Source organism: Spodoptera frugiperda, chromosome 17 (genome assembly GCF_023101765.2).
Source record: "Spodoptera frugiperda isolate SF20-4 chromosome 17, AGI-APGP_CSIRO_Sfru_2.0, whole genome shotgun sequence".
Taxonomy (NCBI): domain Eukaryota; kingdom Metazoa; phylum Arthropoda; class Insecta; order Lepidoptera; family Noctuidae; genus Spodoptera; species Spodoptera frugiperda.
In genome coordinates, this window is record NC_064228.1 from 5,180,932 (window position 1) to 5,199,553 (window position 18,622).

At 37.8% G+C, this 18,622-nt stretch overlaps 2 protein-coding genes across 38 annotated transcripts in view; both read left to right on the top strand.

Moving 5' to 3' along the window:
* The window catches only part of LOC118276673 (ryanodine receptor), a 186,386-nt gene that overhangs the window by 26,356 nt on the left and 141,408 nt on the right, over positions 1-18,622 (top strand). The window lies entirely within an intron of this gene.
* Positions 1,230-3,343, top strand: LOC126911621 (uncharacterized). Its single transcript, XM_050699666.1, has 2 exons — positions 1,230-1,440; positions 1,695-3,343. The coding sequence occupies exons 1-2, from the start codon at positions 1,230-1,232 to the stop codon at positions 3,341-3,343; spliced, it is 1,860 nt and encodes a 619-aa protein (XP_050555623.1).

Here is an 18,622-nt window from a genome sequence, read left to right on the forward strand (position 1 = left end):
CCGTATATTATCCGGAGCTACGGACAATGTAACAGAAAATCGGGGCTCCGGCTCAAAGCAAGAGAAAGAACGGGGTGGTTTTTAGTCAGTAAGAGTCTGACACTCCCTCTCGCCTCACTCAAGGTGGAAGAAGTCATTGGATGATTTTCATCCATAAAAAAAGGGTTATTTTGATCTAAGTATCTACTCCATATCACTAAGTGAAGAGTAGGTAGGTAGAGGAACAATTGTTTTCAACTTTTGCGCAGTTCTATCAAATAACTTCTTAGTAATAGGAGAAAGCCTATTGCCAAATTCAGACACAATAATAAGCACTGAGATTGAAATGAAAATATACGACTCTGAAATAAAAAAATATTTAGTAACATTTTGTATAAACCCAGTTCAAACGTAACAAAAACGTTCCACACAAATCAAACCTCGTTTTCATTTAACAAATACACGAAACGAACGATTAATCAATAAATAAGCTATAAATAAATTTAATCTGAAACCTCCTTCGCTACATAAATACAGTTTATATCCTGAAAATTCTGTAAAGCCTGAAGATTTATATTGTTCCGTTGGTAATGGCTGAAATATTATACAGCCAACCGTTTTGACGCCCCAATGCTGTAGCTGATAATTCCTTGAGTCCATTTTGTAAAATAATACTTACACGTGAATTTTTTATACTCTCTGGCCTTTTCCCAACTATTTTGGGGACTAAGATGGGTGACATAATATTGTTAGAAGTCAAGGAATAACAGCTTTTAATAGTCTATAAAAGCAAACTTCACACCGTTCTCAAGCCCATTTGCTCGAGAGTCGTCGAAGAGGTTACATCGCTCAAGGATCGTGAGACTTATATTTTTGTATTCTTATGTACTTTCTTATTATTTCTTTGATAATTTATGTGCTAATTCAATGTGTAGTGATTTGCGGTAGATAAGGTTACTTTTCGTGTTTGTTATTTTGTTCCTAAATAAAAAAATAAAGAGTTGTATAATTTTGGTTGTGTGTTGCGTTTTTTTTTAAATATCCAAACTTCTGATTCCTAAAATCAGAAGTGGGATAAAGAACAGCTTTAATTGCCCACTAGATTACCAGTAAAAACATTCAAGGAACAAAATATCAAAATATTTTTCTACCCGCAAATTTCACTTTTGGTTTTCGCTTATCATTTTGATATTTTACGTGTGTGATTGTGATTTAATACCGAATCTTTGTGCTCATCATGCCGGGAAGCCATGAACGTCGTCGTTCACGAGGTCGATCTCAACGCGTTTCGCGAGACGAGTCCCCTAGCAGTGAAACCGAATGTAGGTCGCGCCGTAGATCACGACGGAACCGTCGTCGGGAGCGTAGCGACTCCGAGGAAAGCACGTATTGTCGCCGCCGCGAGGCTCGGGACCACCGCCATTCTAGATCTCGATCTCCACATACACCCCCGCGTGCAAGGTACCCGTCAGTGACTCCACGTACTAATAACTCGTTACAAGACACTCTCAGTAATATTATGACAAGGCTTGATGCTATCGAGCATAACGGTGCGAACGCGATATCCACGCCTAATAATTTGCCAAATTCTCACACTGAAGGAAACCTGCAGGATCCGGTTCGTGAAGCCGCTTCGCGTTCGCGTAGTCTCGACGTCTTGAGCGATGTTCCGCAACAAGTCCGCATTAATAATTCCGAGGGTTCTTCAACGACAGTTCATGCGGACAACTCAAGCGCTCGCGGATCCGAAGCCGTGTCCACTGTGACCATGCTCGCGGAAGCCTTGAGATCTTTGCAGCCTACTAGGTCGCACAATTATTACGTATCTAATTTCGATCCGAACATACACGATATTGACGCATGGTGCGAGGAAGTGGACCGAGCCGCGATCGCGAACGCTTGGAGGGACCATGAATGTTTGTCGCGAGTAGCTTCCTGCCTTAAAGGCGATGCTAAAGTTTGGCTCAACGAATGGGTCACCAATGATCGAACATGGTCAAATTTTAAGCTTGAGTTTAAACCCCTTTGTCCACGGAAGTTAGATTACGCAAATATTTTATTCGAAGCAATGAACACGACATCCGACAAATACACGACATATGCGGAATACGCTCGCCGTACTTTGTTACGCTTAAGGATAGTTAAGGGTCTTAGCGATGAGTTACGAACTCTTATCGTCATACGTGGTATTGATAACCCACAAATTAGAGCGGCCGCGGCGAATGCAAACCTAGCAACCGAAGATATAGTCTCGTTCCTTTCAATTTACGTGAAACCGAACCGCGCTAAACCTGATTCTCGTGGTACCGCGACAAATAAACATTCGTCTTCGAACTCATCTTTTGATCGCGGACCCAAGTGTTACATATGCAACCAGCGTGGACATGTGGGTCGCAATTGTATTAAAAAGACTCGCAAAGAATCCAGTGATAGGTCTACCGTAAAATCTGGGACACAAGGCTCTGTTAACGATACCACTGCTGCTAGCAAATCCGAATTGCTATGCTCGTTTTGTAAGAAAAGGGGGCACACAGAAGAAAAGTGCTTCGCCAAGAACCGCTCAGAACAAAGGAACCAGCGAAATGTTAATTTGTGCGCGAGTCACGCAAATAACAAGACAGATATTGTAACGGCCGTTGTCCAGGGTATCCCCATGGACGCGCTCATAGATAGTGGAGCCCAAAACGTGTCGCTGATTTCTTCAGATGTTCTGAAGCACCTTTCTTGCCAAGTTAAACCAACACACTGCGTTCTCAAGGGTATAAGCGAGCGGGAAATCGTAGCTTCTTCGTTCATTACGGCAACTATTGAGCTTAGTGACATTTCTATAGAAACTGACCTAGTGGTAGTGCCAAAGTCATGTATGAACACTTCTCTTATTATTGGAACAGACGTCCTTAACCGCGACGGGGTAACGTACGTACGCACCAAAGACAGACAGTACATCACTCGAGCTAGCGATACTCCTGCTTGTGTGAACGAAGTTCTACGTCTTGACCAAACGTTGGTCAATACCCCTTTGCAAGGCGCTCTGCGTGATTCTCTGATGTCTGTGATTAACAAATTTTCAAACTTTCTTATCACTGGTACCGCGACGAGTACAGTTACAACTGGTTACATGGAGATCAAACTAACTAATACCACTCCCATCGTATACCGACCGTACAAGCTCTCTTATAACGAGAAACTCGTAGTACGCGAAATAATTAGAGATTTATTGGATAAAGGCATCATCAGGGAATCACGATCAGAGTACGCCAGCCCCATAATACTGGTGAAGAAGAAGGATGGGTCCGACCGAATGTGTGTCGACTACAGGGCGCTCAATCGTATCACTGAAAAGGAGAGATATCCTCTCCCCTGATAGACGACCACATTGATCGGTTGGGTCGCTACACCTTCTTCAGCAGCTTAGACATGGCTACTGGTTTCCACCAGATTCGAATCAAAGAGAGCTCCGTTCACGTGACGGGATTCGTCACACCAGAAGGGCACTACGAATTCCTGAAAATGCCGTATGGTTTGACGAACTCCCCGATCGTATACCAACGGATAATAAATCACACCCTTCGCGAATTTATCGACGCCGGAAACGCGCTAGTTTATATCGATGACGTCCTCTTGCTAAGTAATACCGCAGAGGATGGCATCGCTTTGCTCGAGAGAGTCCTGCAAACACTCACTAAATCAGGCTTTTCGATAAATTTAAAGAAATGCTCTTTCTTGACAACCGAAGTCGAATACTTGGGTAGGTCGATAAGTTTTGGTCAGGTACGACCGAGCTCTAGGAAAATAGCGGCGTTAAAAAACTCCCCAGCTCCCAAAAATGTCAGGCAGGTCCGTCAATTATTAGGACTGGCAGGATACTTCCGCAAATATATTAAAAACTACGCAACCAAGACCGCGTGCATCGCCCATTTAACTCGAAAGGGGGTAGATTTTCATTGGGGTCAGGAACAGGAACAAGTTCGGCAAGATTTAATACAATGCTTGACTAGTGAGCCTGTCCTCACCATTTTCAACCCTGAGCTAAAAACCGAAGTTCACACAGATGCGAGCTCTGCCGGTTATGGGGCAGTGCTTTTACAAATGGACACTGATGGTGGAAGGCATGTGGTGGCATACTTCAGTAAGGTTACGCAAGGAGCAGAAAGCAAATACCATAGCTACGAATTGGAGACGTTAGCGGTCGTGAAGGCCTTGCAGCATTTTCGCCATTATTTGGTGGGCTTGCAATTCAAGGTCGTCACAGACTGCAACGCTCTCAAGTCTACGGAACGTAAAAAAGATCTGCTTCCTCGCGTAGCTCGATGGTGGATTTACCTCCAGGATTTTAATTTTTCTCTCGAGTACAGAAAAGGGGTTATGCTTCCGCATGCCGACTACCTCAGTAGAAACCCCGTTACCACCATAAATCAAATAACGAGACCTCGTAACTGGGCGCAAATAGCGCAAAACGCGGACCATGAAACTAAAGACCTTATACAGAAACTCTCAGAAGGTCAGCTCGACTCTAGTCGTTATGTCTTGAAAAATGACCTATTGCATTACAAATACACGCCAGTCGGTGAAGAAGCACGCCTTCTTTGTTTTATACCCAAGGGCCATCGACTCAGTCTTTTACGAATTTTCCACGATGAGCATGAGCACGTGGGTGCTGATAAAACTCTACATCTCATCCTAAAACATTTCTGGTTCCCCGGGCTCCGCCAATTTGTGTCTAAATACATCTCCCATTGTTTAGTATGTATTTCTAAAAAGCGAGTGCCCCGGGCACCGCTTCAGAATATCTCATCCTGGTCAAAACCCGAAACCCCTTTCGACACCGTTCATGTCGATGCCCTGGGACCACTGCCAGAATCGGAGGGTTACAAATTTATCTTAATACTAGTTGATGCTTTTACAAAGTTTTGTATGTTGTACCCTATTTACCGCCAAGACACCAGTGAGTTGAAACGCGTCATGTCTCAAGCCATTTCTTTATTTGGAGTTCCCAGACTGTTAGTTACTGACAGGGGTAGGATGTTTGAGTCTACGGACTTCGTGCAGTGGATATCCGAACTTGGTTCAGACCTGCACTATATAACTCCTGAAATGCACGGCGCGAACGGGCAAGTGGAACGGTATATAAGAACCGTTCTTAACATGCTTCGTATCGAAGTGGGACATAAGAACGCCTCCTGGTCGACCACACTTTGGAAGTTACAACTGGTACTAAATATCAGCAAGCAGAAAACTACCCAATCCTCAGCCATAAATTTAATGATTGGTACGGACGCCTCTACCCCAGCTATACGATCGTTGATACGGGACCTAGCTACAAGTACTCCAGATACCAACAGAGAAGCTCTGCGGGAGATGCGTCGAAGTCGCGCTAGCGAACTGATGAAAAAGAACCAGGAACAGCAAGATGCTTCAGCCAACCAGTTTAGACGTCCACCGCGCGAATACAAGGTGGATGACCTAGTTTTTGTAATAAAGTACTCGCAATCAACGGGAAAATTAGACCCTGGAATGCGAGGACCATATAGAGTGACCAAAGTCTTACCTAATGGGCGCTATGAACTTAAACTTCTCAGCGGAAGCTGCGGGAAAACCACTCAAGCAGCCTCCCAATACATGGTGCCTTGGAAAGGAGAATGGTGCCCAGAAAGTTGTGCCGCTTTCTTTGAAAGTGAGTATGATGAACTGATCCTGTTGGTTTTTTTGGTTTCAGAAGTGTTAGTCCCTAGGGCGTTAGTCGCCCTACAATGGGACGTCACCAATGGCGTTTGTCGCCAAACATACGGGTTAGTCCCAACGGCGTTAGTCGCCGAACATACGGGTTAGTCCCACCGGGTTAGTCCCACTGGGTTAGTCCCACCGGGTTAGTCCCACCGGGTTAGTCCCACCGGGTTAGTCCCACCGGGTTAGTCCCACCGGGTTAGTCCCACCGGGTTAGTCCCAATGGCGTTAGTCGCCCAACAATGGGATGTGTTCCCCATCAATGGTGTTAATCGCATATAGACGGACGCCCCAGGGGCGTGTGTCGCCTAACCATGGGATACGCCCCACTGCGAAGGCGTGTGTCGCCCAACGTCGGTGATCGTCACCCATGTAGCGTCAGTCGCTGTGGTAACGTATAAGGCAATGATATGAAATGGTTGGGACGCCTACTATCTTATATCGTTAGCCATTTTCCTATTTATGTAATTATTAAGCGATCAGTATACTTGTGTTAATTTTGTGAATAACCATAGCAAGCTCTTTCAGATGACGATACTGACAAGGCTGAAAATAGGTCAGATCACTTGGAAGGCGACAACCCGGCACCAGCTTCGATTGGGTTATCCATGCCGAGCTTAGATGAGGAGGTGGGAACAGAACAGCATCCCAGTGCAGGCGCATCCCAAGAAGTTCAAGTCGAGGACGACTTGCTGTCAGGAGAGGCCGTGTTAGAAGTCAAGGAATAACAGCTTTTAATAGTCTATAAAAGCAAACTTCACACCGTTCTCAAGCCCATTTGCTCGAGAGTCGTCGAAGAGGTTACATCGCTCAAGGATCGTGAGACTTATATTTTTGTATTCTTATGTACTTTCTTATTATTTCTTTGATAATTTATGTGCTAATTCAATGTGTAGTGATTTGCGGTAGATAAGGTTACTTTTCGTGTTTGTTATTTTGTTCCTAAATAAAAAAATAAAGAGTTGTATAATTTTGGTTGTGTGTTGCGTTTTTTTTTAAATATCCAAACTTCTGATTCCTAAAAATATAATCACACCTGCGATTGTCTAAGCTTAGTGGAAATACTTTTACTAAAATAGCATTAATCTCTAAAGTTTTATAGTGATTTGTCCACACGGATATTGTACCAGTGACCTCTCACTTGGTAATCACACTTATAGCCAATAAAACATTATACTATAACAAAACCATTCCTCTGGTGTTGCGGGTTACCTGTCTAAATGACAAACACATTAAATCTAGTCTGAAAACGTATGTTTATCTCGAATTTCATACAGTATTTCCCAATTGGAGTCTTAATCTCTAGAAATGAGAATTATATTCCTCTATTATGTTATATACTCGGATTTAATTTAAAATATGTGCCTAAAACGTTACAGTCTTAATAGAAAATATTATATTTTACCCGAAACCCAGCTTTGTCATAACTGACTAAATTAATCCAAGTATTCTGCAAATTCTTAAAATAGAGGCTCATCCTACTATTTCTCGGATCGCCAAAAATTTGGTGTTACATTTTTAGGGCTCACGTAATATCATCATACATGTTTAGCGTTTTTTCCTTGTTCTTAAAATTTTTGCTAAAAAATAGAGGGCTAGACTTAGGTTTATGCATGTACCAAGTGCTTCAATCTGTGAATTTAAATTAACATTTTCGACTTCGAGTTCGTAGTCCAGATTTTAACCCATTTTAGTAGCAAATCTTACTGATATTATTAATGCGAATGTTTGTGTGTATATTTGTTACCCTATCACGTCAAAATGGCTGATGAAATTTGGAACAAGGGTAGATTATAATCTGGAATAACACATTTTACACTTTTTATGACACGGGACCGTGTGCGAAGCCTTTGGCCGAAGCTAGTAGAAAATAAATCTACTTATCGTTATTACATAACAAAAATAATAAGAAACATTGGCACAACGCAACTCTATATACCCCTGCTGTGACCAACTATATTTTCCTTTATATAAAAGTCACACAAGATTATTGAATACAACAAAATGCTAGATGAGGTCACGTAGCTCGCTCCCGGTCAGATGAACTGGACTAGACATGTCCGGGCGCCGGAACAAGGCTTTCCGTTTCAGATTGTGTAGAAGCAAATGCACAGACAAACAGTCTATACATATAAACAACCTGTCTTGTTGATTGAGTGATTGCAGAAGTGCTTATCAAAACCGTTTCAAAATATTTTTGAGCTGATCTTATCAATTTTGTTTCTTTGATGTATCACATCAACAGCCTGTAAGTGGCCACTGCTGATTTAAGGCTTCTTCTCGCAAGGAGAATGTTTGAGCATTAATCATCACGCTTGCTCAATGCGGGTTGGCGATTTAAAACTTACTTACATAGGATATCCACCAAGATTCTGTATATTAAAATGCTATTCCACGTTAAAAAAATGTACCTATTTTAATTTTATCCTCATATGCATGAGAGAAATGTAAACGTAAAGCGAAGCCTTCGTTTTATGTCCGACGTTGTAACCGCAGCCATTTTAATTTTATGTTCTCTGGCGCGTACATTGTCAATGTTGCAACTACATTGTTCTATGTAATTGTAAATTCATTGCGTTTTCAGTGAATTGTACTTTCGAAGCGTAGATAAGGCTATTTACATTGAACGAATATATCGTTTATATACTATTTTTGTGTTAAATATTGTGGACGTTGATGTTAATTCCAGACTTTAATTCTATGTATAATTTGAAAATAAAAAAATATGTTAAAAGTTAGGTAGCCTGAATTAGAAAGCGAGTTCTCACTTCCAAACACACAACAGCGAAAATATATTAAAGGAACAAAGTGGAATGTCTTCGAGCCCAAAAAATGGAGTCGGGTATGTGACACGACGCCTTAATGGATCCGCGTGTGACCCTCTCTTAGATAGCTTAGTCACGCAACCAACAAAACAAAATAATATAACCGTGCTACGCTACAGGGCGTAGCATTTCGTAGTAATTTCGTAGCGCTCGTAGGACCTTCGTAGCCACTTGCTACGAATTACTACTTAGATTAAAGGAGATGGCTAAATGACTGACCCAGGCATAATAACAAGAATACGAATTTCACGCTAACCCGTATCATTTAAATATTCACTTATGAATTATTTTGTGTTTAACTAATTCTTATAACTTGGTGAACAAAAATTAACAAAAAATAAGTTTCATAATTGATTTTTTTCTGTTGTGGTTTGACATGACAACACGGAAGTAGGTACTGCAAGCTATTATTAGGACATTAGTTTCCCCGAAAATCAAATCGAAATAATTAAACGAACATCAATTTTTAATAACGGTAATATAATGACTTTTTTCTGAAACCAAATAATTGTAAATGTTTTGATCGACACAAAATATATATTTTGTATAAGATTGCACAATCTTACTATATATTTTGTGTCTGTCCTTGGTTACTTTGTGTTCATTATCTAGTATACGCAGAATTGTTTACCTATCTACCTCATATATAAATAACTTTCGGCTCAGGTTCATCAAAACGCCTTGGTAAAAGTTCAGAGCAATGTTATATTTTGAAGTTTTTGTAACGTTGTTTGACGTAGGATTGGATATTCAGGATTTTCAGGATTGCGCAGATATGCCAAGTTTCTGGACCTTCTTAACTACAAAATATCAATCTTTAATTATGCGGCTTTATTTATTGCTAGGTACCATATTTATACAATATTTATTTGTACGGGTAACGACGTCCATACTTTGGTTTAGCCATGTCCTTTTGGGTTTCTGTTGGTAGTTAGTCTAATAATTCAGTTCGGTTAATTGTTTTGTAATGAAATATTATGTAAGTCGGTTTGAATATATTCTGCCTTATTGACTACAAGTGGCTGACTAATAAGGTCTTGAGATTGAACCCAAGTTGACTAAGCGGTAAAATATTTATAAAGCAAGTTTAAAAAAACGCTGTCTCTCACTGGGATTTTCTCTTGTGTCGTGGATGCGTTAAAAAACTTATAAGTTCACATACACCTGACACCCAGACCCGAAACAACAATTTGTAGATCACATAAAGAATTGCTCCGTGCGAACCCGCTACGCGGAGACGATTGCCCAACCAACGCGCCAACCATGCAGTCGTTAATATGTCTTTAAGATTTGACATACTGAATATACTATATCCGCTAGATTACTAGAGTAAGAATCTTTAGATTATGGATTATAATAAGCACAAATTAATCGCTCCCATATACATTAATAACATTCAATATTAGCTTCAACTTTTAACTTAAAAAAAAAACCCACAAATCTATAAAAGTAATTCCGAAACACTTAACACAAATTAATACATTTCCATTCGAATATGTACTTAGATCGTATCGCACTATGATTGACAGTCGCGTGTCTTGTTTTTGTCGCCTGTATATAATTAAAGCCATCAATTGATAAAACAACTTGTTTTCCACATTATTGTTATGTTCTTTTAATGTATTACTTTTATATTTATTGTGTTAGTGTACCTAATTTGATTTGTTTTGTAATCTACTAGTTTATGATTTTATGTATAAATAATATAGTATACATATATTTTTTTCGTATAAAAGTAATATGTTGATAACCTATTACGAGTATTTTTTACTGCACGGTTGACGCGTTGACTAACCTGTTGCTGAGTAACGTGTAGCGGGTTCGCACGGAACAACTCTTTGTGTGATCCACAAACTGTTGCTTCGGGTCTAGGTGTCATGTGTATGTGAACTTGTATGTTTGTAAACGCACCCACGACACAGGTGAAAATCCTAGTGTGGGGTAACGTCTGAAAAAACCAAATTGGATCTCCTGTTGGTAACCGATCAGCACCGCTCATGTTTATATTCATTTCCAACTCAAGTTTATATTCATGATGTTTTTTTATCTCTTTATAGACTTTATTGATTGATTTAAAAACTAAAGTTACAGTCTAAACCTTTTTAAGGTTTGCTTTCATAAGCAACGGCTTACCTGTTGCGTGAAAATTTATCAAAATTGATTAAGTGGTTTACGAAACTAAAACGCGAAGTCATTTAGTTACAATATTTACCAAACAATAGTTACTTCATTGATTAATGATAAATTGTTATTAATAGGTACTTTAAAATTTGACTGGAATTGTAGCCAGTATATAGCAATAGGCTCACCCCTATTACATTGGACTTATAACACAAATGGTGAAAAGTGGTTGTACATTGTATACCATTATGGCAATACGTGCTGTAATGTGCACCTCTACCTACGCCTTTCTAAGGTGCGACGTTTAAAGAAAAAAGAAAATAGTTACTTTATTTTTGCCATAATGTGCAACTTGGCCTTTGGCTTAGGTAAGCTTCCATTAAAAGGCGTGACGACAGTTACTTTAAGTTTAAAGCAACAATGTTCAATTGAAAGACACAAGTCTCTGTGTCGAAAGGTCTAAGCGTTGTCTAAGTTTGTTCACGTCAATTGTCATTAAACCTAATCCGAGTCGAATTTAGGTGGGGAAGCTAATATATTATGAAATGAAACATTACACAGAAATTCCATTTTACCAGGTGTAGTTTTTAGGTTTAGGCTTTTAGGTCGTAAGTGTAGGTACCTATTTTGTAAGTAGTCTAAAATTATTTTGTTTCTAAAAACCTGCTCGTTTTTAACCGACTTCAAAAAAAGGAGGAGGTTCTCAATTCGACCGTATATATGCTTTTTTTTTTTTTTTTTTTTATGTTTGTTCGCGGATAACTTTGTCGTTTATGAACCGATTTTGATGATTCTTTTTGTATTTGGTAGGTCTTATACCAGAGGTGGTCCCATTAAAATTTTATCAAAATTGGTTCAGCACTTTTTGAGATAATTAACAAAAACAAATATCAATACAAACATTTACTATTTCTGTTCGCGAATGACTGTGTCGTTTATGAACTGATTTGGATGATAATTGTTGTATTTCGTAGGTCTTACATCAGACGTTGTTCCATTAAAATTTTATCGAAATTGGTTCAGCACTTTTTGAGATAATTAACAAAAACTTTTTTTTATGTATGTTAATCGATATCTCCGGCAGTTATAGACCGATTTGAGAAATTCTTTTTGTGTTTGAAAGAGTACGATGTTAGTGTGGTCCCATATAATTTTTTTAAAGTCTGACCATAAATGTAGAAGATAATCCAGGGAACTCCTCAAAAATAAACAGAATGTGCTCTGCGTTTGAGTTTAAGTAATGTATATTAGCTTATCTTTCTGAGTAACCATAAAATTCAGGACAGATGGTAGCATATCTGGTATAGAATGATGGGTAGCTTGATGTGCTGTCTGATTTACATGTATATGTAGGTACCTAATCTGTTTGTGTTTGACAAATGCATATCTCTGGCAGTTATAGTCCAATTTGTGAAATTCTTTTTGTGTTTGAAAGAGTACGATGGCAGTGTGGTTCCATATAATTGTTTTTAAAGTCTGACCATAAATGTGGAAGATAATCCAGTGAACTCCTTAAAAATGAGCAGAATGAGCTCTGCGTTTACGTTGAAGTGATGCATACTAGCTTATCTTTCTCAGTAGCCATAAAATTCAGGACAGATAGTAGCATATCTGGTATAGAATGATGGGTAGCTTGATGCGCAAGGAGTCGTTGCAAGGATCCGGCGAGTAGGGATTGCTCGCCGCCCGACCAGATCCAGACCCGTGCGTGCGGCGCGTCGCGTTCTGCGCGCGCCTCAAAGAGCCATCAGACCACCACAGATGGGGCCCAGTAGGGCTGATGCCTGATCCAGAGCTGCGGACTACCTAGCGGGTTTACCGGGGCTCTGGTTCGAAAAGCAGGAGTAGGAACGGGGTGGTTTTTAGTCAGTAAGAGTCTGACACTCCCTCTCGCCTCGCCCAAGACGAGAGAAGTCATTGGATGATTTTCCACCCTCAAAAAAAAAGCTTGATGTGCTGTCTGAGTTACATGACTGTATACCTATGTGGGTATCTAATCTGTTTGTGTGTTTGAAAACTGACTATGTATGTAGCTTATGAACAGGTTACTGTCAGCTGTCGGCTCAGCAGATCATAAGTAAGGGTATCAGGTTAATATACATTTGAAAATAATGTAATTATGCGTCAATATGGATAGATATTAATATTATTCATTTAAACGGCGCTGTCTCATATGAGCAGCGCGTTTAATAGGTCGACCCATACTCAAATAAGTTATTCACTAAAAATCAAGAAATAAAAAACATTTTTAACAAAAAAAAACCGACTTCAAAAAATAAATATTCCAAAACAAATTAATATGCACTAAAAAGTAAAAGAAATAATTGCGTATTTTTCAACAACTTAATAAATCAACTAACTTTACTAACTCATCACACACATTATAATGTAAGTAGGTACAATTATTGTTATTTTTGGAGTCGGTGTCAGCCTAGGAAACGCCAACAACTAGCACGGTACGGGCGGAGTGGTGGTTAAGTACCTACTTACAACTGGTGTAAAACTGTAATGTTTTGTTGTGAAAATAGGTAAATAACAAACCTATCTTAGTTGGCTGACACCGACTCCAGAAATAACAATAATTGTACCTACTTACATTATAATGTGTGTGATGAGTTAGTAAAGTTAGTTGATTTATTAAGTTGTTGAAAAATACGCAATTATTTCTTTTACTTTTTAGTGCATATTAATTTGTTTTGGAATATTTATTTTTTGAAGTCGGTTTTTTTTTGTTAAAAATGTTTTTTATGTATATTCCAAACATTATGATGGATTAACCTATTACATGTCGATCCTTTTACAAAAATGAATATTAAGTAGGTAACAAGGTTTGTTATTTTATTTTTGAAAAAAAAGTTATGTAAATATCAAAAGTCATGCTATACGTTATTTCATCTACCATCCTTTTACCGTATGCCGAATAACTTGATCTGTTGTTGAATATATTAGGTTTTATAGGGTCAGTAGTCTTTAAATGTACCACGGCTTCACAGAAAATCGACGTGAAACAACGCTTACGTTGTGTGAGTGAGTTGACCGGAGGTTCACTTACCTCCTAATCAATAGAACGGCCACACCGGGGTTGAAGAAATCCCCGGTTCCTCAATAACCCTTTAATTCTTAACCCCCAAAAGACCGACAACGGACTTGTAACGCCTCTGGTGTTTTGGGTGTCCAAGAACGGCGGCGATGATCCATTTACATGCCTTGGTATCGCTCTTAGTGACAAAGCGGCCATTGAACCGCCTTACTTATACTATGTAAATTGTAAAATTACAATTTTGGCGTACAATAAAGTTTATATCTATCTACCTACACTTTTAGGTCACAAGACGTACTTATATACCGTATATACGTTATCAATATTCAGTCAATTACAACCGAAACCAGTCAGCGACACTCCCAAATATCATACACATACAAGACGTCTTATTTACAACTCACAACACCATATACAGGGCAATAACCCCGAGATGAGATACATATTTTGTTCCTCTTACTCTCATATTTACCCGAAACGTATATTTTTGTTTATTTTTTCTGATATAGGATGTTTTTTCTGGAGTTACGAAATATTGCGTATGTACTCGGTACTGGTATATAAATTGGATTTTTTTTTCCGAATCGGGTGATGTAAAAGACTGTATTATTCGTGGAGTTGTTGCTAGATCTTAATAAAACGGGTTTTAAGGTTCTATTGGTTCTGCCAAGCGGTTTGTGAAGTCCGCGTTCCTGTGGAAAAAAAGCTGCGTATGTGTTATTCCAAACCATAATTTACCCCTGTTTCAAGTTTCATATCGATCCCTTCAGCCGTTTTGATTTGGACAAACATACAAAGTTGTATATTTCAAAATTATTAGAAGGATTTGATCTATATTGAGTTTTTTTTTAAATCCTCTTCTAAATATATATAACTCAAAAGTGACTTACATGGTAACCTATCAATGCACAGTCCAAGCCACTGGGCAGGTCTATTTTACTCCCAAGGGGATAAAATACCGGAGCCGCGGAAATACCGGAGCCGCGGACTACCTAGCGGGTTTACCGGAGCAATAGTTTTTGGCGTACGAGCGCCGCAAAGTATTATTAGTCCAGTCAAATTAGGATTTCACCTCGGAATTTGAGATACCCAACTGTAATTTTGTATATCCGGGTCGAAAAGCAGGAGAAGGAACGGGGTGGTTTTTATCAGTAAGAGTCTGACACTCCCTCTCGCCTTGCCCAAGGCGGGAGAAGTCATTGGATGATTTTCCACCCTCAAAAAAAAAGGTGATAAAATAGGGGATGAAAATTTGTATGAAACTTTGTCAATTTTGAACGGATCTGGCTGAGACTTTGCATGCATAAAATTACTATGACGTAGACATCCCCTTAGGAATATACTAATAAGTAAGAAAGGATTTTGATAAATTCGATTTATAATAATACTTCTTAACGCGAGTGTAGCCGCGGGAAAAGGCTAGTTTATGCATATTTTCTTATTTCTTTGCAAAAAGTGCAGTTTTTATTTTAATATACTGGACGTTCTTGGAAGCTATCAAAGGAACGTCTGTTTTCTTTGTTTTACATATTTTTTAAAAGAACCTTGTTCCGTAACTTTTTCTTTATCTCATGACCTAATTAAATCAGAAATAGGTCTTGATTATGTAGTTTTACTATAGTAATGTAAAACGCTTCCATATTTTTTTCTCACCTTTCAAACCTTCCCAGGATTTCCGCAAATAATTCAAGACCAATAGGTATTTGCCAACTCGGTCCAACCGTTTTCACAATTCATTTTTATATAGACCACTACAGAATCAATTTACACGGTTCTCCGACATCTTTAATTGATTTTGTCTGGACTTTAAAAGAGACTGACCTCTGAGTTTATTTCGGCATTTCTTCGCAGAGTCGTCCGATAGGAAATGCCGGCCCCATCTAGTTATTTAAGAGATTGACGTGTAAAAAATTAATATCATTTATATAAGATTGCACGTCCAGTTAGGAATCGTATAATATTATATTATAATATTTTTACCTTTTTCAAAGTGTTCTAGCCGTTCTATTGATTGTGTTAAGATGATTGATAATGTTCCTTTGTCTACAAAATATTTGATCGATCGCTCCCATGTTTTGGTTGTGAACAATCTTCCTTATTCATCTACTTACGTAATTTTGGAAAAAAGTCATGAAGAACTTATTTTTCTTATGAAATGCTTTTTGACATAATTTGATTTTTCTGTAAATAGGCTACAAAAGAGCACTTTTACACGTCAAAATCTAGATGAGGTCGGCATTTCCTAACGGACTACTCTAAGAAAAAATGCCGAAACAAACTCAAAGGTCATTGTCTTAGTATGCTTTGCCCTGTACAATAAATACAGGTCTCCAGGATAGAGAACAAATTCCAATACGTATTATATGAATGAACTCCATGCCAAGGTAGTAGAGTAAAATATGAGGTTCTTCGAAAAGGGAGTAAATAGGCTTCTTAAGGGTCTTAGTAAGGCGCAGGTAATGCCCCAAGTGTTACAAGTGTTCAAAGACCACTTTTCATCAGGTTTGACTTCACGGTTGGCGCGGTGATTGCGGTGGCTGAGCAACGTATATCGGGTTCGATTCCCGCACGGAATAACTCTTTGTGTGATCCACAAATTGTTGTTTCTGGTCTGGGTGTCATGTGTATGTGAACTTGTATGTTTGTAAACGCACCCACGACACAGGAGAAATTCCAAGAAAAAAAAAAGCACAAAAAATGTGTTTTTGTGTTTTTCACGTCCTTGCTACCGCCGTGGTATAAAAAAAATACGCTGTCTAGGCCAAACACTACGTATCACTAACCATAAAATAATCTTTGACCTTTTGCTCTTTTCCTCACAAGTTAGTTAATTCAAGAGTATTATAATATACTGAATATCTTTTAATATATTAATATCAAGCAAGGTTCAGAATGAATTTTAGCTGACGTGAGACAAGATAGAGACTCTTCAAAGATGAAAAATTAAATCTCTGCTTGTCTGTGACATAAATGTCACTGAATAAGTTACAACAATATTTTGTTAAGAGAGATCGTCCTTACTTAGTTTGCTTAAGGTCACGTATACATGATACATGTTTATGTAGCCCATAATTCTCAAGCATAAGAGTGCGGATTGGAAATCTACCAACGGCAAGTGCCAATGTGACTTTTTTCAAGTTATATGTACTTTCTAAGGTTATTTAGACACCACTGACAAATGGTGAAGAAAAATATGTGGAAAAAATCGCGAGGAAACTTGGATTTGTAATTTCTAATTTTAAGTTTGGAATCGCCAACCCGCGTTGGCCAAGCGTGGTGATTAATGCTCAATTGATCAAGCTTTCTCCATGTGAGAAGAGGTCTTTGGTTAGCAGTTACCACTTATAGGCTGATGATGATGTGATAAATAATTCAATGTATTTTAATCTAAAGTGTTAATTTTTTAGACGATAAATAAATCCAACACACTTTTGCACCAGTTATGAAATTCTAGATTCCATGATATTACAAAATTTCGGAAATCATAAATCCTAACAATACCTTGTTCAATTGAAGTAATCCTGCCTCTGAGTTTGTTTCGGCATTTCTTTTCAGAGTAGTCCGTTAGGAAATGCCGACCTCAACTAGATTTTTTTTTTGTAATCATTTTCACATGTAAAAGTGCTCTTTTGTAACTTATTTGAAAAAATAAATTTATTGTTTCAAGAATAGAAGGATATCTTAAATATAAAAATACGTCGATTTAATGACCTTGGAAATGTTTTTAACCTTTGTAACATATTAAAAGTGGTTGTCTAGACAATATTAGTGCCGTATCTAGTGGACAAATCGATAAATGTGACTCTAGAGACTCTAGAAATTACTGACTCATTCATTACGTTGGTATGTACAAATTGCAACGATAACTAGTATACACCAACACATCGACACAACTATCGCTACACAATATCCTTGTGTGGGTATTCCGTAGTAATGTGCATAAAAACGTTTGTTCATTACGCACACATTGGTATATACTATAAATTATTGTGTCGGTATATGAAAGAATTTCGTAAAAGATTTTATGAATAAAAACAAGGGTAGAGATAAAAATAATACTTAACAAACATTTAATAAATCGAACAACGAACAATCGAGCTACACAAATTATACCCATACAAATATATCTAAACTAAAGGAATCTTCTCGTCGTATATTTATGTTATTGAATCCATTACAATATTTCGAAACACTTATTAATTGCACGTTTGGCGTAATGGTTAACGCTTTGAGTCTTCAGGCAAAGTGTCGCAGGATCGAACCCAGCAACAACGAGTTCTTTTTGTAGTGTTTATCAAATATTTTTAAACAACATCTAATTCTAAATTTCTAATGATTCGATACTTGAGTATTAAATTTGTAATGTTTGTGGCGACCACGGAACTCTCGGGTCATTTTATTTAGCCCGTTTATAAAGTAACTACCGTCAATTCTTTAAATATTTTCCAAATCACCCAACTTACAAAATAAAATTATATTCTTAGTTGTCAATTTATGAGCATTTCATTTTCATAGTTTATTGCTACATAATTCGTGTGTAAAGCTCAACATGTCTCAACACTTCACAAATTTGAAAAAGGCAGAAGTAATTATTTTGCACGAACAAAAGATAGATCTTTTGTTTTAGATAGATCTTTTCTTTAGTGAAATAGAAAGGCGCTTAACGATATCGGTGAGTAAATAAGATAATTATTATGTTGATATTCTGGGTAATTGATTGAATTAATTATTTTCACTTATTTATTTAAAGTTCTCTATATTTTTAAATATAATAAAATAATGTAATTATTTTATGTTTTATAAATATAATAAAATAATAACATAAAAAAATTAATGAATATTAATATTTGAATAATGAATACTTTTTATTATTGATGAATTTATTATGAAGAATAAATAATTATTTAATTATTGTTTAATAAATTTAAAACTT